General features: G+C 38.4%; 2 protein-coding genes across 5 annotated transcripts in view; one reads left to right on the top strand and one right to left on the bottom strand.

Annotated features, from left to right (window-relative positions):
- The window catches only part of aPKC (protein kinase C iota type), a 31,329-nt gene extending 30,683 nt beyond the window's left edge, over nt 1–646 (bottom strand). Inside the window, exon 1 of one of the 2 annotated variants that reach the window (XM_089262469.1) lies at nt 310–646. The gene's annotated coding sequence lies outside the window, so the exon portion shown is untranslated. The remainder of the gene's footprint in view (nt 1–309) is intronic. The other variant, XM_089262470.1, reaches the window with a different exon arrangement.
- A 379-nt stretch (nt 647–1,025) lies between these two features.
- ckn (CRK like proto-oncogene, adaptor protein) lies at nt 1,026–22,165 on the top strand. Of its 3 annotated transcripts, none has more exons than XM_030387699.2 (6): nt 1,028–1,652; nt 9,744–10,779; nt 18,463–18,696; nt 19,830–20,078; nt 20,253–20,735; nt 20,806–22,165. In XM_030387699.2, the coding sequence occupies exons 2-6, from the start codon at nt 9,796–9,798 to the stop codon at nt 21,730–21,732; spliced, it is 2,877 nt and encodes a 958-aa protein (XP_030243559.1). In that variant the 5' UTR covers nt 1,028–1,652; nt 9,744–9,795; the 3' UTR covers nt 21,733–22,165. The 3 variants fall into 3 exon arrangements, with proteins under 3 accessions (XP_030243561.1, XP_030243559.1, XP_030243560.1); XM_030387700.2 differs by lacking the exon at nt 1,028–1,652 and adding an exon at nt 3,829–4,187; XM_030387701.2 differs by lacking the exon at nt 19,830–20,078 and having other exon boundaries at nt 1,026–1,652.
- The last annotated feature ends 1,219 nt before the right edge of the window (nt 22,166–23,384 follow it).

Genomic DNA, 23,384 nt, shown 5'->3' with positions numbered 1-23,384 from the left:
GCAAACAGAACCCTCGGCCCACAAAACTACGAGAATTTATACAGCTTTAATTAACGCCGTGCATTGACCAACTAAAAAGGCAGGCAGTCCAATATAACAACAACAACAACAGAGCGAGAGCCAAGCCAAGCCAACAAATGCCAAAGCGTAGCCGCGACAACCTGTATTTTTTTTTTTGGTTCCTCTTTTCTTCTCTCTTTGGCTCATTTGCATTTAGCAAATCTGCGCTTTCAAGAGTTTCTATTTGCGTTCGTATTTTTGCAAGACAATAAGCCGTCGCTTTACTTAATTTCACCTGATTATGCTTACTTTTGTTAGTCGTCGTAATTTGTTTAACCAAAAATGCCGCCGCACAAGGCAATAGCAATAAGCGCACTCTCATACACATTCACTCACACTCGCACACACACTTAGAGAAAATACTAAGGCGAACGGAACACGGCACGGCACAAAAACAGAAATCTTATTTGCAGTCTCAACTCAAATGTAACACATAATTAAATTAAAAACGGTTTAAGCGCACGCACTTTTTCACTTATTTGATTGCCATCAATTTTGTTTAAATAATTGTAACATTTTATACAAATGCAACAAGTGTGGCTGTATGTTGCTAACGAATCGCGCTGTTTTATACTGAAAACTAATGGTGGGACTACAGAAATTTAAATATGTATCGATGGCACAAATTGTTCAAGTCTATCGTTCAAAGCCTTATCGATTGGTGTTTGACTAGTGAATGATTAGCCATATTCCCTCTAATAAGAATCATTAATTAATTTCATATAATTATAATATACGAATCCACTGGTAGTTTAATTATTAATTTTATTAAAATGAGTATTCAGCAATTTAGAAATTGTTTTCAGGGTATTATTTCTATTATCATTAAAAAACCATTTTTGTATTTGTTACCATATATTATTTCGTATTTTGTTTTTAAGAAATCCAAAAAATATACTGCAAAATAATAGCTTGTTATCGATAACTATTATTTTCGGCTTGGTATTTTGCCGCTTTAAGTATGCAGCCAGACTCAGTTATGTTTTTGTTTTCTTGCTGAGTGGTTGGGTTGGTTCGCGTCGCTTTGTCGCGCAGATCAGATTTTGTGATTAAAAACGCATAAATTAATTAATATTATCGTATACAGCCAATTAATGTTTTTAATAAAAGCACAAAAAAGTGTATAAATTAAATCCAATGTGAGCTGCGAGCACAAAATTAGTTAAAATAACGAGTTCACAACTAAGAAAATGGCGGCGTAGCAAACAATAAAAAGTAGCGACAGCAACAACAACAACTCGGGAACAACTACGTAAGCAGCGCAGCTTAATAAACTCTTTTTCGGCTGCACAAAAAATTAATCTGGTTTTATGTTTTACTTTTATGAGTCGCGCGCGCGCCATTTGTATCTGTGCATTTGTGTGCGTGAGTGTGAGTGAAAGAGTGCTGGAAGAAAATACCATAAAAACAGGCAACGACAAATACAATAATTAATGCCCTGTTACAGTTTTTACATTTGTTTACTTTTGTGTGTCAACTTTCGTCGCGGTTGTGTTTTAATGTGATTAACTTGCTCTTTGTTATTGCTCTTTTTTGTTGGAAATTGAAAGACGCAAACAGTGAGAAAAATAGCTTTTCCACACATACTAAAGGTGAGCGCTAATTCGTCTATTTTTTATAACTTTATTTACTGAAATTGTCTAAATCCTAAAAAAACCGGCTGCTTTGCGTTCCATGGATCTATTGTGTTTGAAATGTTTTGTTTTGACACTCGTGTCCTGCTGCCGGCGTCGACGTCGGCGGCGGCTGCGCCATCTGTCAATTTTGTCTGCTGCTTCTTATACCCTGTTGTATACAGTGGCTGCCAGCTGTTCGGCTCCTTTGTGGCAGAGCTGCCATACGCTTATGCAGGAAATTGGTTTTTGTTTCCAGGCAATATGCAGCTGCTTCTGCTTCTGCGGCTGCATCTGCTTATGTAATTAATAAACCAACACGTGTCAGCGTCGACTGCAGCAGCAGCGCTGCGTTACGCTTGAGCGCCGCTACTGACGCGTGCTGCAGACAACAATGGCGCTATGGCAACTCTGACGCTGGCTCTGCTGAGCTCTGCTCTGCTGATGCTTGATATAATTTATTCCCCCTACTTGTTTTACAAAACGCGCTCGTCGGCAATTAAATGTTTAGCTGTCATTTACGCATTGTCTTTGGCAGTTCACTTGGAAATTCAATGCGCGTTTAGTTCAACTGAGCTTTGTACTCCGTTGCAAAGCACTCAGATTGCGCTATAAAGCTCATATAAATCAATAGAAAGCGCAGTACAAACACACGCACACGCATACGCACACACACACACATAGGCTCATAACTCACTTGCCATAATGGGGAGCGACTCTCGCTCGTACGCTCAATATGCAGAGATTTGTGTGGGAATCAAATGACTTGACGACGCGTCGTTGCCGTCGCAACGTAACGCAACGCAACACAACGTAAACGACTCCAATGAAGTGTTAGAATTGTCGTTCATGTGAGCGGGGGAGGGGGTAAACTGACAGCTTAGCGAGTGTTTCTGTGTAAGAGCGAGAGAGCGCTCGTAAGTGGTAAAAGCAGAGAGCATAGAGCTGAGAGCGAGAGCAAGAGAACGGCAGTGTGCGCAGGCCATTTAATAGAGTTGGAGCCTTTTTTGAAGTTTTTGTGTGAAGCTCGTGTGGAGCGCGTGCTCGCTCTCTCTCTCTCTCTCTCTATCTCTACTCTCTGACTTCGGCTCTTATTGGCTTATGCGGCAAACAAAGTGGTTGACTAGCCTGTCTCTGGTTATACGTGAGTGTGTGTGTTTGGATATGTTTTGTGGCATACAGCGCACAGTGGAACGTTTGCTGTTAAAAGGAAGCTTAACAAACGGTCTAACCAAAAATGGATTTTAATATAAATGCATTTAAACCCTTTTTAACTTTTAAAATAAAAGCTTTAGCCTATTTTGTATGCATAAAAAAGTTAAATTAAATCACAATAATAATGAAATATTAGTTGATATACGTCAAAATAAAACATTAAATGATAATGTAAGGTTTTTGAAAATAAATGTACGGTATAATAATGCTAAACAAAACATTTCGAAATGCAATTTGAAATCTGTTGTAGGCAGATTATTTCAAACACTAAATCAGTTAAACAAATTCCATTAGTTTAACAACTTAAATTTGTATACCTACCCTTGAAATTTAGGTACGTTAATGATTTGGGCCAAGTTTTACAAGTTTTCCCATGCTAAACACGACTGAATGCAAATTACAAACGATCATTAAGTTTTCCCGCCTCAATGGATTGACCTTTAATTCTTATCGTACCAATCTGGGGAAATAATAATAAAAAAAAATAAAAAAAACAATGACAGGTAGTAAATATTCATGAGCTATCTCATTCGGACAGGTTTCCGTTGCGTTCAAATTTCATTCGGGCCACTGTGCGTAAATTGTACAACTGGAAATGAATGCATTTCTCTCATCAGGCTGCGCTCCTTCAGGCGCTACAGTGCGGCGAAATTGTATGCACACGCCTATAATCAAAACGGAGACCGACTGTTGTTTCGTTTATTAACTAATTTGCCAGCAACAATAAATTGTCAGGCAACGGTTATTGTTTCAATTGCAACAAATTGGCTTGGTTTGACTTGGGATAAATAAATTGAGCAGAGTTTTGAGTGCGGCAAAAATTACGCGCACTCTCGCTCGCTCAATTTTTTACTCTCTATCTCTTTTCATCTCGCTCTCTTTTTGAACAACTTTGGCACTGTACAACCGGAGGACTTGGACGACTCGAACTTGAGCCGCGTTTTCAATACGCTTTGACTTGCGGTCGTCGTCGGCTCGTGCACGCTCGATCCGCCTTTTTTCGGCTAGTTCTTCGTTTCTTTCAGCAGCAGCAGCAGCCGCAGTCGCCGCAGCGGCAACTTTTTGCGCTGCCTTTTCATATGCTTTACTTGTTTCGTGTGTGCGTGTGTGTCGGTATTGGTGTTGGTGTTTAGTTTGTGTGCGTGTGTTTGTGCAAAAGAAATTTGCACAGAATTTTCGGACGCGTTTAAATGCCAGCAAATCTAGTGCAATTTCTATAAAATATATAATTAATGCTCATTTCAGTTGAGCTTTTGTGTATGCCATAAAAGTTGTTGCAGAAATCGACGTTTTCAAATGGTAATTATCATATTTTTGTCACAGTTGCGGATTTTTTTCTGCAAATTTGTGTGTGTGTGTGTACGTGTGTGTTACTGTAGGTGTGCTTGTGTGCGTGCGTGCGTAGTAGTAAACGCACTTTGCAAGTGGGTGGCAAGTGCTTAGGTACTAAAAAGTTCAATGTACATAACTGTAAATGCTCTCTGCCTGCCTGCACTGTCTCTCCTCTTCCACTGGAACTTTTACAACTGTTGTTGTTGTTGTTGTTGCTTTGTTCGCATTGCTCGCTTTACAACTTGTTCGCGTATTTTGACCAAAAAGCAGAATTGATGGCCGCTTTTGGAGCTTTGCTACGCTGCTGCGACGTGCAGACGTGCTGACAGCCTTATTTGGTTTGACTGTCATTCTGTCCGTCTCTTCTTCTTCGGTGTGTCTGTCTGCTCGTCTGGTGCCATATGCGCTACGCATTCGCTTTGCATTAACCGTTAACTGCACGTACAAATAAATATGTATGTACAGTGGTCAGCATAAGTATTTTCACGAAATAAAATTAATGCACTTTTGACTTTATAAAGGTATCCCTTTTATTATTTCCTTTATATAGATGAAGAAAGAAAAAAAACATAAAAGTAAGCTTCCTTTTGGAAAAACAAATTCATAGAAATTGATTAAAAATAAAATCAAGGTATATCATTTATGGAAAAAAGTAATTGCTTATTTATAAATTTATATTATATATAAAAACGCATATAAAAACAGAATAAGCTTGATTTCTTTATAAAGTCAAAATATTTACTCAAAAATACATTTCATTTTGGTAAAATACTAATGCCGATCAGTGTATATTCACGTATGTACATATGTAGCTGCTCGTCTGCTCCGCTCACACTCTGCCTCTCCCTCTCTCGCCCACACAATTGACACATCTTCGTCGTGTGTTGCATTTTACTCCTACGAGCTTTTTATGGGCTCTTGTTTGCTCCGTTCTTGGCGTTGCCAGATGAAACCTGAAACAAAACGCAAGACAATGCAATAACAACAACAACACCAACAACAGCAACGACATCGACAACGACAACAACTCCCTTTACACAGGCAAAACAAGTTTATACGGCCTGCGGCCATCGTTGGCTGCTTTTGTTGTCCTCTCCTCTGCTTTGCTTCTTGCAAGATCAACATCTCCAGTTATCGACAGGCAGCGACACCATCTTTTGCTTTGTTTTTGTTGTCGCTGCTGCTGTTGCTGTTGCTGCTACGGCTGCTGCTGCTGCTGCTGCTGGCTGACAAAACACGCTACCAACAATGTACAAGTACATGAAAACTAAGACTCACTCAGTGGGGCGTGGCAAAGCGACCAAAAAAATATCAGAAATAAACTGAAAAGAAATGTAAGAAAAATGCAGCCAAAAAAACTAAAAAAGAAAAAACTTTTTATCAGCCTTGCATTTTAGGGAAAGTATGGAAAGCGTTTCATATGCAAAGCACCCGCAGCAACAGCAAAAATGGAGTATGATATGCGCTTGAGATACCCTGTGAAAAGTTTTTAGTACATAAAAAAGACCTACAAAAACAGGAAATAAGACAAAAGCACAGACCTACGAAGAGTTGTTAACGCCTGGGCCTATTCCAAGAACGCTTTTCCATCAAGTTGTTTAAGCATAAGAAATCGTATACTCAATTTGTTCATCCTGTGATACTGCAAAGGATTAACCAAGAGCTGTTAAGATTTACTTATCTATCAAACTGCATTGTAAATTTCAATTAAAACTCGGCATTAGTAAAACAACTAGTTAATCAAACCATTTAAGTTTAAGCGCTACTAAAAGACTTTATGTCCAAGTTGTTCATTCGGTTCTGGGTATCTTAACAGGGTGTTAGAAAACGCCGTTGTCAATAAGTCGCGTTGTTAATGAAGTGTTGCCTGGGCGGTCCCTTTATCTAGCGTACTTAATGACACCCACACACACAGACACAGACATAGACACACATACACACACTCTTCTACAATATCCCAGTTAAGCACCGTTAATAAACATGAGAACGAGACTCGCTTCATTTGATTTCAGCCGCCGCCGCCCCCAACTGCTGCTGCTCCCTTCACCCATTTGAGGTCCATGTCCCATTGCCAGTTCGCCATATGAATCTGGCCGTGGAGTGGTTGGTGGTCGAGCAGTCTTTATCGGGGGTGGCTGGGCAACATCAACTTAGTTGATGTATTGCCTGGCCTGATAGATTGGCCGTGTTGCCGTTGCCGTTGCCGTTGCCATTTTATTGCGCTCCATTTGGCTGATTACTCATGCCAGTAAACTTTAACGGCTCACAGCGACAACACACGCTTAACGAACTCCAAATACACTTACGCACTCGCATATTGCTCATAATTGAATTAATTAAATGTGAATATCAATTAGGAAATTTTCTTTGAAAATTAGTGAATGTCGTTTGCTTTGAAGAAATAAATAGAAAAAAATTTTATTTTCTTAAAAAAAAATCTAGGAATTTAATCAAATTATTTGTTTAGTTAATACATCAAAATAAAAAGAAACTGGAATTGTAAAATCCAAATATTAAAGATGACTAAAAAAAATATATATATGTTTCGTAAATAAAGATAAAATCATTTTTTAATATATTATATAAAATCTGATTTAAGTAAAATATTCACACATTAATTCTAAACTTTATTTTCATAAAAAAAAGGAATTGAAAATTCAAGAAAATCTCTTTAATTTAATGTGACAAATTCTAAAGCCACGAAGATGTCGTTTCTAATTTCGGATAAATTCTTTACTAAGAAAATTTTAATTTCTAGACAACATGAGCTGTAAATTTATAGTTTATTATTATGCTGTGAAAACTCTTAACGCGACATGCTCATGTATAGCGTTTGATGAGTGAAATGAAATGCATTCTCCCCCTTTGGCTTCACCCCACATTTGTAATACAAGAACTTATTTTTCCTATAGATAGACGAGAGTGTCATATGTACAAGTTCTTATCGTAGCCCATTCAAAAAATTATTCAAACTTTATAACTAACTCTCAATACTCCCCCATTGAGTAGCGTATCAACTTTGCGGTCCCTTTGTGCTCGTTTATATGTATGTATTCATGTCTGCATGTTGCCGGCGTGTGTGTGTGTGTGTTTGTGTCTTTGTATGTGTGTGTTTAAAGCAATGGCAACCATAATTATTTTTAGTTGCTCAGCGTTTTTGCTGCTAACTTCAAAACCGCAACTCCGCTACATTGTATACACACACACACACACACTCATCAATTTGTGTGTGTATGTGTGCGACAATCAATAAATCTTTCAGCCTGCGCTGCCCTTTGTAATAGTTTTGTATTGTGTGCAGAGTTTCTAATAGGAAAAGGCCGCCCAAGCGTCCAATTGCATTTCCAATCAGTTTTTATGCTCAAGCACACACACATGCACACATATACACAGTTACATGTGTATGTTCGTACATGTTTGCACGCGCAAGTGTTGTTGCGCTCATTATGATTACTCACCACCCACACCCAGCACCAGCACCAGCAACAGCAACAACAGCAACAGAAACAGCAATTGCAATAGTTTTTGTATTATCTACGCCAGGGGGCGCCCTATGTGTGTGTGTGTGTGGTATGCTTGCAATTAAATGTGCAAGCAACAAAAGACTATGGCAAAATGTACTCATAAAAATGGGTAGCAAACAAGAGAAAAAGACGGAAAAAAATAAAAATAAAACGGGACACAAAAGAAACAAGACAGGCAAAACAGAAATTGTTAGCCCAAAATGCAAGCCGGCCGCACGGTTCAACAACATCTGCAAATGCTGCAGCTGGGCGAACGGGGTGTGTGGGTGACAACAACAACAACAACAGTAATAATAATAATAACAACAGCAGCAGCAAATCGCAACCCACATTTGTATACCGTTCGCAGTTTTTGATATACTACCCTACTACAAACGCTGCTCAGCCTCTGCCAGCTGCCTCCTTTACTGCAAACTCCGCTCAACCTCTGCTGTCGCTGCCCTCTGCCTCAACTTAACTGTCCACTGCCATCTGTGCTTCGGTTCTACACGCTTCGCTCTCTCTCTCACATTTGCTCGCTCATTCGCTCGCTCTCTATTTTGTGCGCTCTCTCCTTTACTTTGAGCTGCGCTGCTTGGGCCTCTCCCGCGCCTTCGGCTGCAGTTTTTCGTTAATTTTCGTTTCACGTCGCATACATAAAAATTCATTAAAGGCAGTCGACGGGCTTGTAAATGAAATTTACTACTGCCACCGTTTTACATGTTGTTGTTGTTGTTGCTTTTTTAGCTTTTGCTCTGCTTTTATGCTACGTTTCGCCTCTCTTTATACACCCACTCGCGCACGCATACATAGATACGATATGAAATTTGGCACCTGATTCTTGTGCTGTATTCGTAGCTCTTCTCAGTCGGCAAGTCTGCTTCTCGGTGCATGAGTGTATATGTGTGTGCGTGTGTGTTAGTGTTTGCGTGCTTGTATCGTATACTACGTCGACCGGCCGGGCACAGCATCGAGTAGTTAATCGAACAGGTGGCCGTTGCTGCACTTAGCATACTATCGATAAATGCTTCAGTCAATCGTTTTTGGCCTTTAACTGTTTCGCCAGAAAAAAAAAAACTGTGCATATTAAAGCTCCATTTCTGTTATTGCTTCCGAGTATTTTGCGGCTTTGTTCTCGCTAATGTTAATGACATGGCCCAGGCAGTAGCGCTGTTCGTGACTTTTGCCAGATTTGCGCCAGCGTCGCCGCCTGCCGCTGCATTTTTCAAGTGTATTATGACGTAGCACCTAGACAAGCCGCAACTATAAGCCGCACTCCCAGTCTGTCCCTCCCCCAGCCGCCCTGAACGCAGCCCGCAGTCAACGAACTTTGACTTCGTCTCTGGCACTATTCTCTCTCCCCTTGTTGTTTGTTTTTAGTTGTGTTTGGTGAATGAAATTTGTAATACGATGCTACGGGCGCACAGTGGGTCACAGTTAATATGTTTGTGTGTGTGTGTGTGTGTGTGTATGTAAAACAACATGGCCTAAACTAGTTGGCAATAATACTTTGAGTTATATTTTATGTTTCTAGACGTGCTCTAATTTGGTAATTATGCTCATTCCTCTGAAGTGAAATGAGTCTATTTGTTTTGTGGAATGCCCGTTCGTCTGTCCACATGACCACAAGCCATTTCGCCACTATTAGAGCTAGAGAAATTTTTAGTTTATCGCCAAGTTCGTTTTTGCCTTTGATTTTTTAGTGCTCAGTCGTAGTACTGTGTTTTTTTATGACCGTAAGTGCATATAAGTGCATATGCAGCCCACTGTGCAGCGCGCTGCTCGTGCCCTATGGCAGTTTATTGACTTGCCGCAGCAGCAGCGCGAGCGCATAAACAGTGTGACCCTATTTTTAGCTAGAGCAACGAAAATTTATGCCCAATTATGCAGATTTCCCATACTCCACGCACACACACACATAGATATATATAAAGTTAGAGTCACATCTGCTGCACATCTGGCATTGCCTATATATATGCATATTTTCCTAATGCAGTTTTTATTTGCTTTGCCTTTGCAGGAGTCGCTGCAGCTAATTTGGCCAGCGCGGCCAGCAGTCACAGAAGCGCGCCATGCATCGCTCACTGAAGCCGCACGCATCGACGGCACAAGCTAAGAAGGTACAGCCGCCCACAATACCAGGAGATCAACAGCCGACGCCCGGCTCACCCCTTGGCGGACATCATCAGCCCCTGATACCGCTCTACCGGCTGAGCGGGCCACTGCGACACCATCAACAGCACCAGCAGCAGCAGCAGCAGCCACAACAGCATCTACAACATCTTCAGCAACTGGACGATGGGATTGGGAGCATGAGTGGGAGCAGCATTGTCTCGTCGCCCTCGCTGGAGGAGGGCGGCTTCAATCTGCCGCGCGAGACGAGCGTGGCGCTGCGCCTGAAGGATGAGCCAATCGTTGGCCCTGGAGTAACTGCAGCAGCAGCAGCAGCGGCAGCAGCTGGAGGTGTTAGCTCTGGCAGCAAACAGGTTCCGGCGCAGACGACGCTGCCGCCCAGCATTGTGGCCTGTCCGCCGCCCGTATTCTGCGCGACGCTGCGCGAGCCGCTCACCCACAAGGCGGCGGTCTACTATCACCAGCAGCTGGCGCTGCAGGAGGATCAGGGCATTGATCTGACCCAATCGCCTGGTCGCGATTCGCCCGGCTCATCGTCGGGCTCGGCCGGTTCGGGGTCGCGGCACAGCACCGCCAGCCTGGACTCGGGTCGTGCCTCATCATATTTAACGGGCGTCTCCTCATCGGGCGCCTCGATACGTGCGCCGCTCTCCTCGCCCCGCTGCAGCTCCGTCAGCTCGTGCTCGATCGGCAGCGTGGATCGGCAGCGCAACGATGAGCTGATCATCGATTGGCTGCTCGAAATGAAGCACGAGGAGTACGCTCAGCTGTTCATAGCCGCCGGCTACGATTTGCCAACAATTGCACGCATGACGCCCGAGGATCTCACCGCCATCGGCATCAAGAATCCGCACCATCGCGAACGCATCAAGCAGCGCATCGACAAGCTGCAGGTGCTCGACAACCTGCCACACTTTGTGCCGGTAAGTAAACAAACAAACGAACCCAACCCAACCCAACTCAAGTCAACTCAACCTAGCAACCTAGTATAGTCAGACCGACCGACCGACCGACCGGTTCCGCTTTTCCCTATCTAATCAGCCGCAAACTCGTGATATTTGCATAAAGCCAACTTAGTCATAAGTCAACAGATAGCAATTTGTCAAATTGGCATTAATTGCCGGCATACTAAAGGTGAAAATATCTAGTGATGGGCACTACCCGACGATCGCTGCTCATTGAATACAGAAGAGCCGGTCTCTAGTTAGTCTCTAGTTCACTTGGATAAAGCTAACAAGTTTCTCCATATCAGATGATCTTAAACTATCAACATAAGCTTCGCTCTCTCTCTCTCTCTGGAGCTATGATAGTGTTATGTGGTAATTAGTTACTCGTATCTCTATCTTAAAACTTGTCCACTCATTAGAAGTTTCTCTTTTTTATGTAGGATGATCTCAAGGTGTGATATGTGGATTTAGAATCTTTAGCTGCGAATCGCGGCTTAAACATTGTTTAAGCATTAGAAAAAAATACCTCGTTCATAACTGAAGAGTTGCTTAGAAACTTTCTAGAAGATAAACAAAACTGGGGTGTGCCTGACTAGGATCTAACTGAACTTAGATGTCTCTGTTTAACTAATAAAATAAATTATCTTATAACTTTTGTTCTCTATATCAGATGATCTCTCTCTTTGTCTCTCTCTAAGATAGTGTTGGGTAATTAGTTACTCATATCTTTATCTCAAAGCTTGTTGACCTAAAAGAAGTTTATGTTTTATATGTAGGATGATCTCGAGATGTGGTATATGGATCTATGGATCTTTATCTATGTATTGTATCTGCTGTTAAGGAACTTTTTAACTTGAGATTGCCTCTTGCATAACATTTGTTCCAGTTGAACTTTCGTGATTAAATTTTCATAGCATGATAATGACATCCATATGTGTAGGTGTTTATTCCACGCAGTAGTTTTATGCCCTCTAAATTGTAATTCCCCAAGCAAAAGCAGCAAATCTGAGCAGTAATTAAATCGAAAGATTTGGCTTAATCTGATTTCTAAATAGCCTCACTTATATGTAATTTAATAGCTTCCCACGTCTTAAATATCAATTAATATATAAACATATTCGTCTCCCTTTTGTTTTTGCTCCCTTCGTAAGATCTCTCATCTCTATTAGCCAGGGATTGTTCCAACTGGTTCGCCGTCTGTCGGTTGTTTATTTGTATTTGTGTGTGTGTGTGTGTGTGTTTTTTTTTTCGCAGCTTATCTCTTATATATTTCATTAAAAAGGCATTTGCAGTCGTGCTGCAAAAACTCGTTTCTCACATATTGTGAGCTCTGATGAGCGCCAACCCCGAACCATAAAAAGCGCCGTCGTCAGCAAACTGTTATTCTCTACTCTACTCATTTTTATTATTATTTTATTTATATTGTTAATGAAAGAATTTCGTTTAATATGCGCACATTAATTCCCATCAACAATTCATTAAAAAAAACACTCGACTCTATAAACAGGCAGCAGAATGCAAAATCAACGTAAACTCTGTGAAGTTCTCTCGAGCTCGGCGTGTTGGCGCCTTTCGCAGGTGGCAAGGTGTGCGGGGCTTACGGATCAGCTAATACATTGACACGAAACTTTTGCAAGGCTAATTGATCGACGGCGCGTTAACATTGAACATTGACAGATCAAAGTAGTCTCTATGCCTCTTAACAATTAATGGAACTGGGCCTTTGAGTGCCATGCAATTTTAAGATTAAAGACTGAACCTGAAAGATAACAAGCTGCTACAACGGATGATTAAGTCATTCGAAAAAACTAGTTTTGAGAACTAATACATGTATCAGAATAATATCTAGTAGAAATTTATATAAGTTTTCCCTCATAAAGTAGTTGAGTCTCTTGATAAACATATAAGACTCTAGCTTAACTTTGCTAATATATAGAGCAAACTTGACATTATCTGTTATTACTTATATATACAATACATATCATGTGATTCACACACGCACCTTCGAGAGGTGAAAAAGTTCCGCTACCCATATGCATAACGTCGCCTTATCCACATCATTTTTGATGGGCGTCTACAATATCCGATTAAATACGTGACATAACCGAGTGCATTGCGATTGTCGTTTCGATATGCATTTCACGTGCAACTGAAACAAGCCCTCGACACGGGTTTCTCATAGCCAAATGTGGTGCTCAAGCCCTCTTAAAACCCCATCCATGGCATTACAATAAATGTAACTCACGAAAAGTCAAATATTAATCGCTTCTGATACGTGTTGACATTTCGTGGCACACTAAAAACAGTAACTAGGAAGAAAGTATAAATATATAGGTGTAATCATTGCTCATGATCGCAAAAGCAATATATGGACTGATACAGAGAGAGCTTGCAATCTTTTCGGATCATAGCTGATATCGATTGTTATCGAAACATGCTTGCATTTATTATAGTCATAATATATATATAGCAGGCTATACTTAAGGTAGCAAAGGCGTAATTATTAGTGGAAATTAAAACAATGAGTAGTATTAAGGAGACTTTGCGCTTAAGATAAGAAGAATACGGCAGAGTTAGTTTTACGTTATTTTAGTAATTATAAAAATACATATATAGAGTACTTACTATTCATAGTGTATGACGATATCAAGGAATGCAGTTACGACCTTAACTTTTATCTTATATATTTTATATTTAGTTTTTATTTATTTTTGATATATTTTATCATATATTTAATTGTAATGTTTTATCCATAGACTTGTCTTTTATCTCTAATGCTCTATTATAAATATCTTAACTTCTACAAGATATTTTTGATAGTTTAATATATCTTTTATCTTCCATATCGTCTTTGGGTTTGTCTTCATTTCTCTATTCTTCATATTCAGTCCATAGGATCTTTAATTTGTCGACTTTTTCTAAACATATTAGTGTTATTCACTAATGAAACATAGTAGAGCATTGTCTAATGCAATTACTGACTGCTTTTATGTATTCTATAGGCTCGCTGTGCATATTGACTCGGCTTATAACGCTCACAATTATGACATTCTACAAACTGAAATATCGTATCGTTTATAATGCGATAGTCATGCATTCAGCATGGATTTCACTTTAAAGTCCGCCTTCAATGGCTGGTTTTATGAATATCATAAAAATGTAGACAAAGCCACAGAATTCCCGCCCACCCGCTCAGCTAGCCCCCCTCTATATATAATAACCCTAGTTGTAACTGCATTTGAAGTCTTTCGTCTGATTCATTGATTTCGTCAGCCTCTCAAAGCTGAAAAGTCAAAGCGCGAGCGCGCGCTCGCATTCCCCGCCGCCCACCTGCTTAGGCTGGACTTAATGCGGCCTGTCAGCTGCCCACCTGCCTGCATGCCATGCCAAGAGCTTACAAAATGCATATGTTATTATTGTTGTTGTTGCCGGTTGCAAGCGCAACTTGAAATCTCATTTATCGGCTATCTATTTGTATATCTGCAGCTCTGCAACGCGCTCCACATTCCATTTTGTTGCAGCTCTCTTAATTGCTTGTTTCAAATTATAACCTATGGCTGATTGTTTGCCAGATTTTCTTTTTTTTTTTCTTTCAGTTTCCATTATCTGCCATTGAATATCTTTAGCTGTTGTTGTTGTTGTTTCGCATTTGTTTAATAACCTATGGCTGACTGTATTTATGCATGTGCCAATAACTCGAGCGATTTGCGACGCTTTTGAAGCTGTGCAATTTTTCAACCAAATGACCTCAGCTTTTAGTTTTGTTTAAACATTTTTTTTTTTTTGCGCTTCGTTTGATTTTTCAGCTGAAAAAAATGTAAGTAAGTGCGCTGTAATCGGGCGTTACCCACTGCAGAATACTCAATCATAGTCGAACTGATTTTAGATCCATTTTCCAGTTCTCCAATCCTTAATTCTTATGTTTAAAAATATCAAACAAATAAAGATTGTCAACAGTAATTTATGGGTTAAATTTAGAGTTAATAAATACTACAAAATATTTATTTTATAATATAAAAGATTTAAAAAGTTTTAAAATATTTTTAATATGTATATATATATTTATTAACTCTAAATAAAATATAAATAAAAATATATATATATATATATATATATATATATATATATATATATATATATATATATATATATATATATATATATATATATATATATATATATATACATATTAAAAATATTTTACAACTTTGAAAAATCTTTTATATTATTAAATAAATATTTGTTAGTATTTATTAACTTTAAATTTAACCCATAAATTTCAACTTGTCTTGTCAACGTGGGTAAAAATTTCAACTCTTTAGGCCCTCAATAAGCTCTCTGAAAAACCGTCAAATGAATTTTCCAATGTGCCACGCCCTTATTAGGCGGTTGTAGCAAAGTCTTCAAACTTCATAGTTCAATTATATACACTTAAGATTTGAATTCTTTAGCTTTATTAGCTTCAAAGTAAACATTAAACAAAGCCAATATACTCATTTCGCTTTCGTGAATGAGCATACAAATGCGCCATAATATTTTACTAGCAGAATTTTTCAGTTGTTATTTGATTTGTTATGTTTGCTCTTTGTATAATGCTGCGTGACTGTTTTCGCAAGTTTCTTGTTTTATTATTATTTTATTTTTGTTTCTATTTGCTGTCGAGAGTTGTTACACACAGTCTTTGAGTTCTCGCTCACAAAGCTCTCCCGAAACTATTGTTATTTATTCAGTTGATCTTGAGCGACAAGCACGCCCTGGGTGTGGCTGAAAACTTCACTTACATCATGCAAAAATCAATATTGTATATATGTTTATATGTGATATATATATATAGCATATATAGAGCTACAAACGAAAGCTTCATTAGCTCACATTCTAAGAAAATATCAAAATCTAAATTAAGATATGAGCAAGAAAAAAAAAACAACAATAACCTCATCCGGCACTTTCTTTGGCATTTTTTTTTTTATTTTTTATCTGACGAAAAAGGAAATAAAGCAAAATACCTCAGACGCAGAGGAAAGGCAACAGAAATAGTTATTAAACAGCGTCAACGACATGTCGTTGGCAATCTCTGGGCCCGGCTCATACCTTTCCATGAGGCAAAAACAAAAACCGCAATCAACGCAACGACCTTGAGGCTCAGACCAAGCATTTGCTGCTGCTGCCGTTATTAGACACTCCAAATGGTATTTAGTTTTCGGCCTGACGTACTCATATTTAGCTATATATACATACACAACTGCCTATATATATATGTGTGTGATTTTTTTTTTGCTGAAAAACGAGTTTCTGACCATTCCGCTTTGGCCTGGCTGCTGTATGCGGGTCTGTTTTTTTTTTTTTTCGGTGTCATACCATATGCTACCTGCTAATGAGTTTTCAAATTAGAAAACAAAATATATACATATATGTACATACATATAACTCTTATATATGTTTGCATATCTTCGGCATGTCGCCTGACTGACGTTAAATAAATATTATTTCTGAAGTTTCTGTGGCATCTGCGGCCGAGATGCTCTCTACAAATATTAAAATTTGATTAACATCCACCGATTGCGCAGTCAGCTGCCTCAATGCTTGCTGATTAGAGCTGGAGCTGCAGATGTTATGGAAAATATATGCAGATCTCTTTAAAGCGGTGCTTGGAACTAAAAAAAATCAAACTATTTGTTTATAAAATATACCTAGAGACATGCAAACATTTATTTGTTTACTAAATATTGCTATTGATATGCAAAATATAAACAAACAACTGAATAAAGCTGAGTATGTAAACAGTTATTCGATTGGCTTACAGCAAAGTCTGTAGGTGGAAAATCAAGTTGGGGACAATTACAGTTAAAAGTAATTTTTTTATTTAAATTTATCAGTAATTTCAAATGTTATTGAGTTCGTAATATTTTTTCATTTAAAGACCAAGCTGAAACCGCATTCTCTTACGAAAATTTTCCATAAATAAATGATTTGTTATTTATACAAAAAGTCTTGAATCTTTATTTTCTTTTTGAAACGTTAGTTAAATAATTAAAAAAATGTTTATGTGTAAATTAACAATTTAAATATAGAATCCACTTCTTATTTATATTTATAATAATATATTTCCTCTTAATATATATTTATTTTATTGTATATAATCTAAACTCTATTCTATGCGCAATCTTAATCTCTTAAATATAGAAATTTTCCATGAATATAAATCAATTTTATTTTTTAATCTATTAACCAACTTATCTCAAAAAACTAAAAACAAAACTAAACTATTCTAGAATTGTTTAAAATTTATTTTTAAAATTAAAAAAAAAAAAAAAAAAAAAAAGAATTTATTGCCCAAGACATTCTATTTAATATGCTTAAGCCTCTATAGGCTTTCTATCGAGAATTCTATGGAAATTTTCCACAAGAAAATTGTTGCTATTTATACAATTATTATTTAACTTTTCTTAAAATTTCAGCTAGTAAAACTTAAGCTTAAGATGGAAGAATTCTTAAATAAATTCTTAAATAAAATTTGTTATTAAAGAAAAACTCAGTCAAAAAGTATTCTCGCAGCTTAAGCTTCACTTTGTCTTTAATCTAACACATGCTTGGGGCATTTATAGATAGATGTCATAAGCAATCGAGGAATCAATCTTAATGATAATTCTTGACTTTCATTATAATTTAGCACTGTATTTAATCAGAGGCTATATACCCTTGAAAAGTCTAGCTGAAATCAGTTTTCCATTGCCGTAGGGAACGGAACAAACAGCATTGCAACAACAACAACAGCAATTCCATTCGCTTAATTAAATAGAAATCAACGCCAATTTAGAGACAGACCAGGCAAAAGAGCAAAAGCTTCAAAAGTTATTAACACGTCAGATGAAAAAACAAGTATGAATATGAGTATAGTAAAAGCTGTAAGCACGACTAACAGATGCCCTAGAACTGGGAACTTGAGTGGATAGATGTGTGAGAATGTTAAGGAGGATTAAGTTTGATAATGAAGTATTATTGGCTGATATGATATCTATAGATACATAGTATACATATATACTAAAGAGATATGCTCTCTATATTAAGCAGGCTCTATATGTGCTGCCTGTTTACAGGGTATATACGTAATTGCTGATGCTGATGATTTTTGACTGCCTCTCGCTGCGTGTGTCTATGTCTCTGTGTGCATGTGTCGCTGCCTCTGCCTCTGTCTCTGCCTCTGCCTCTGCCTATGGCTGCTTTGGCTACCGTTTAATGGCAAACAGCGACGAGTTTTGTCTCTTTACCCGTTCCTTTATGTTTGTGCTTTGGCGCGATTTATGTCATATCTTATCAATTACAACTGATTAGAGCCGCGACGAGCTCATCAGAAAGCGGTGTACAAAACGTACCACACGGGTAACATAGCTCTGCCCCGTTCTCAACCCCCACCCCCTTGGCCCGCAGCGCTGTGGCAGTGGTATCAGCGCTGTGGCCTGGAATTGGTTCATGGACAAATTTGTAGCTTGGCTGGCTGCCCGCACTTGAGGGACTTTCTCGCAGTGTTAATCAAGCGCGATTAGCCGTCAATATGGACAGACAGACAGTGATGAAAATAAATAAACATAAGAAAATAAAAACATAAATAAATAAAGTTGATTCTTATGCTATTCCATTTATTGTGTCTTCCACGAACAGGGTTCCATTGAGGAATGGCTGCAGCTGTTGCGCCTGGAGGAGTATATACAGCCGCTGCTCGAGCAGAACTACAAGACAGTGCGCGATGTCACCCAAGTGACCTGGGAGGATCTCGAGGACATTGGCATTGTCAAGCTGGGCCATCAGAAGAAAATATTGCTGGCCATCAAGCGGGTCAAGGACATTATCAGCGGCAAGTGGAATCCCGGCGGCGCCAATGCCTATCAGCAACAGGTAAATCTATTATTTAAGGCCTAGAAATGGCAATAAATGGATGCGAGAATAGTTGGGCCCGACTGACGAAGATGACGTCATTTAATTAGATTTTGGGCATTAAATCATGTTTATTGCGTCAGCTTTCATATTTATTTAATGTTTACAAAATTTATGCTTAAGTTAAGTATTATTTATTAATATAGAGAAACATTTTTGGAAGTATTTTATTATATTTATTTTCAATATGGAAAATTGAGTTTATATTAATTGTAAATTAATTAAAATTTTAATTATATTTTGGCAGTGTTTTATTTTGATTTATTTTATTTATTTTTATTTTTAATATGACATATTGAGTTTATATTAATTGTAAATTTATTAAAAGTTTAATTTAATGAATATAAGTTTAGTCTGTATATTACATATTATATTTAAAAATAAAATAAGTAAATAAAAATTATTTTTATATATATTTAAATATTTATTTTAGATATTTTCTTAGACAATTTACAAAAAAAAATTATTTAATTATATTTTCTTATTTGTTGCTCATTTTGCTTGTTGATTAAAAAATTTGCTTAAGTACTTTATTCACTTTATATATTTATAAATGTATTTTTTATTAATATACTTACATACATACATATTTATTAGTCTAAATTTTTTTTGCAAATTTTATTTAAATACAAATATTTGCAATTTCAATTTCTAAAATTTATATATATTTTTTTAAATTATTTGCCTAAATTTTAGTATAAATTATTTGTATATATTGTATATTGTTAAATGTATTTGTTTTGTTTTATATGAACATATTTAGGTGTATGTTTTTATATAAAGACATATATATATTTTTATAATAATTTTTAAATATTTAAATTGCTTTGCTAATTTATTTTTTAATATAATTATTATTTAATTTATATTTATTTTATTTTTTAATTAATTTTTTTCTAATATTATTTTTGAATTTTTATTTATTTTATTTTTATTTAAATTATTTCTTTTTTTTTGTAATTTTAATTGACTTTACTGTTTGCATAATTCGTTTTGTAAAATTGATTTTTATCGTTTTGCTTTCATGATTTTCTAATTTGATTGAATTTCCTTTTCGTTTCATAATAATTTGATTAATGGACGCACTTAATTAGGAATACCAGCGCAAGCCCTGGCAATTCAACGTGCCCATACCCAGTACGCCATCCTATGTGCCAACGACGCGCGTCTCCTGGGACGACACCAAGATCTATGCGACGAGCGCGAACAGCGTGAATGCCTTGGCCAGTGGGCTGAACGGCTGCCATAGGAGTGGCCTGGGCACTGTGAGTGGGGGCGATGCCTACTACTGCACGGGCAGCAATCACGAGTGCTGCAACGGCAACGATGTGGTGCTCATTAAGGTGGGTGGTTGGTTGGTTGGTTGGTTGGTTGGGGTTGGCTCAGATACTTGGCAAATGTCAGTTGTAGGCGCAATCGTAGGCGTAGTCGTCCTTGAACTTTAAGTGCCGCATGTCAGTGACTAAAATTCTCCCTCTCTCTCTCTCTCTCTCTGTCTCTCTCGCTGTCCATTGCAGGTGCGTCAGCCGCGTGGCAAGAGCCTGGAATCGCTCGAGGATATCCACGACAACAGCACGCGCAGCCATTTGACCTTTAGCCACTATACGACCACGGACTATGGACACTTTGGGCCGCCCACGACAGCGGCCGCAGCAGCAGCAATGGCAGCTGCCGCGACACTGCAACAGCAGCAGCAGCAGCAACATCATCAGCTGCTGCAGCAGCAGCAGCAGCAGCAGGCGGCCGCAGCACGTCTGCTGGGCAGCAATGCGGCAGCCATGGCCTGGCGACGTTCCTACGACGATGGCGACATAACACCCACCAACGATGCCACGCGCGAGCTGCTCTACGAGGAGGGCGGCGGCACGCTGCCACGCCAGCAGCGCGGCATACTGCAACGCGCCGTGCTGAATACGATGCCGCCACTGGAGCATCATCACTACATGAATGCGGCGGCGGCGGCCGAGTATGTGACAGCCGGTGGTGCTGATGGTGCAACAGTGAGTAGACGGAAAGAACTCTTGTGGCACTCGAATACTAACGCTGCCTTCTCTTCTTCTTCTCTTGCAGTCCTATTTGAGCGGCAGCCCCTTGACGGGCAAGAAGATTGCGCCGGAGCCGCCGCGGCGTCACTGCAGCATACGCAATTCGCGTCAGTTGAGCACGGATGGCTCGCAGCAGGCACCAGTTGCCGGAGTGAGCCAACAGCAGCAGCAGCAGCAGCAACAGCAGCAGCAACAACAACAGCAGCAACAGCAGCACATATTCTATGGCCATACGGCACAGCACTGGCAGCAGCAGCAGGCGGCCGGCCTGAATGCCCAGCAGCAGCCGATCTATGCCAACTATGCGACCATACAGCAGACAACGGCCGAGATACACTGCGAGAAGTATCATGACAATAAGTCGAATTCCAGCATCGATTCGATTGATACGATACCGTTTGCCAACGAGAACACCGGCACGATCAAGCAGCGTCTGCTCAATCGCCAGGAGCTGCAATCGGGCATGGGCGGTGCAGCGGGCTCGAGTGCTGGACATCATGCGGCCGGCACGCATCTGCATTCCTCCAGCTCCAGTTCCAGTTCGTCGTCGACGAACACCATTGCCAATATAGCGCACTCGTTCCACTCGCTGAAATCTTCCAGTTCGCTGCACGATGCCACAATGGCGCGCAGCGACAGCATGAATAGCACCGCAAGCGCTGGCAGCAGCGCGCTGCACTTGCGCTCACCCACCCTAGATATGGCCAGTGGTGCTGGCAGTGGCATCATTGAGTCTGCCTCATCGCCAGAGCCAACAGCCGCTGTGGCAGCAGGAGTCACTTCTGCTGCTGCTGCTGCTGCGGCTGCACCAGCCACTGTCAATGCGGTGCCGCCAAAGGTGTCGGTGAATGTGCTCAACGACATTGGCAACATGTTGGCCAATTTAACAGATGAGCTCGACGCCATGCTCGAGGAGGAGAAGCGTGTGGGTCTCAACATCGACAGTGAGTAAGGGCAGCGGCGCCATCGCCGTCGCCATCGCAGCAGCAGTAACAAAAAACAATCCGAATGCAGAAAGTTTCCTTAAGATGAACACCCGCAACATTCACGTAGTGTAGTTGAATTGTTTGTAAACGTCAACGTAAACGTGTAATGTTTTTTAGTTTGCTGACCCGCGTCGATTACAGTTTTGTTTTTATATATCATTTGTCTTAGTTATAGTTTAATGGTTTAAGTTAAAAGGTTCTGCATAAGTGCATCAAATGTAGTTATATCAATAATTGGTCTACTTATGTTATGGCAGTCTTAGAGCTGAACTAAATTTAGTTGATTACTTGTTAAACTTTAAACAAATGGAACACACACACACAAGTGTTGCTCTCACGTGTACAAAGCAATAAATCAATAAATCTAATTAATTTCCATATAAATAAACAGCAACAAAATCCAGCTAACTATCAGACATTCCAAACTTGAAAGCTTCGAAATATAAATAATTAAATATGAATAATTGTATATTTGTTTTGGCTGCTAAGCCGCAAGCTGTAGCATAAATAGACCAATTAGTTAATGTCTAAGTTAAATAGTTTTTATATATTAATGACGAGGCCAGTTTTTTTTTAAATATCAATTATAATTGATTTACACAATATTTAGCTGTGTATTAAATGTAACTCGAGAAACTACAACAGAAAAGCTTTCGAAACACGTATACTTTTGTACTTTCCCTATGAATGTTAACGAAAACAAAATAAAACACAAAATTAAAAAAAAAAAAAAGAAACGAGGAATATTAAAAAATAGCAACCAATAAGGAATATCTGAAGATGATGAAAAGTAAGCGCAAATTGCATATATGCAACACTTGCATAGTTAATATATATAGCATAAAATATATATATAAATATATGTATACATCTAATAAATATTTAAACAAAATCATTTATATGGCAAGTATTTAGAGGTTTGATACTAAACAGAAAAAGAGAATAAAGAACACGAAAGCATAACAAAATGAAAATGAAACTGCAAAGCACACACAAGAAACAAACAAACACACAAAGTAATGAAAAAGTAAAAACTATTTAGCAAAACTTTTCTACTTAAACAAATGTTTAGTTGATATCAAATGGATTTTGTTAAAGCAACTAGAAATCAAATCAAACAAATATTTCAATAATTTCCAGCTGAACTCTTGAGTTTTATATATATTTTAAATATGTATACAGAACAATACAGAAATCTATATGAATGAATGTATAATTAAGTGTTATTCCATATAAACTATATATTAAATTCATTATATTAAATATAAACAAAAAGAACATTATAAATATATATATATATATTTAAAGATATATATTAGCGTTATATTAAGCAAACAAAATACGGGCATCAATGCTAAATAACGTATAGAAATTCCGTGGTATACACTTCTATTGCCTTTCTTTATCATTTACTTAAATAAACAATTTTTTAGAGAAGAATTGAATTGTTTTTATTTTGGTTTCGATTTGAAATTTTTCAGTTGTAAAACGAGTTGTATTGTTTGCGCCTAAGTTAATTTGTTTTGGTGCGCATATCATTATTAGTAATTGAAATTGAAAATTATATAAAAGAAATATACATAAACGTATACATAAATGCATATACATACATATATAT

This window comes from Drosophila navojoa, chromosome 5 (genome assembly GCF_054131105.1).
Source record: "Drosophila navojoa isolate 15081-1374.11 chromosome 5, UAZ_NAV_1.0, whole genome shotgun sequence".
NCBI classification, from domain to species: domain Eukaryota; kingdom Metazoa; phylum Arthropoda; class Insecta; order Diptera; family Drosophilidae; genus Drosophila; species Drosophila navojoa.
Note: the sequence above shows the minus strand (reverse complement) of the source record. Positions and strands in the feature narration are given on the sequence as shown.

What these genes read in the sequence shown, in the direction of transcription:
- ckn (XM_030387699.2), top strand. Translation starts at nt 9,796, where the DNA reads ATGCATCGCTCACTGAAGCCGCACGCATCGACGGCACAAGCTAAGAAG. An exon ending in ACGATGTGGTGCTCATTAAG is followed by an intron (nt 20,079 to 20,252) that starts GTGGGTGGTTGG and finishes TGTCCATTGCAG; the next exon opens with GTGCGTCAGCCGCGTGGCAA. An exon ending in GTGGTGCTGATGGTGCAACA is followed by an intron (nt 20,736 to 20,805) that starts GTGAGTAGACGG and finishes CTTCTCTTGCAG; the next exon opens with TCCTATTTGAGCGGCAGCCC.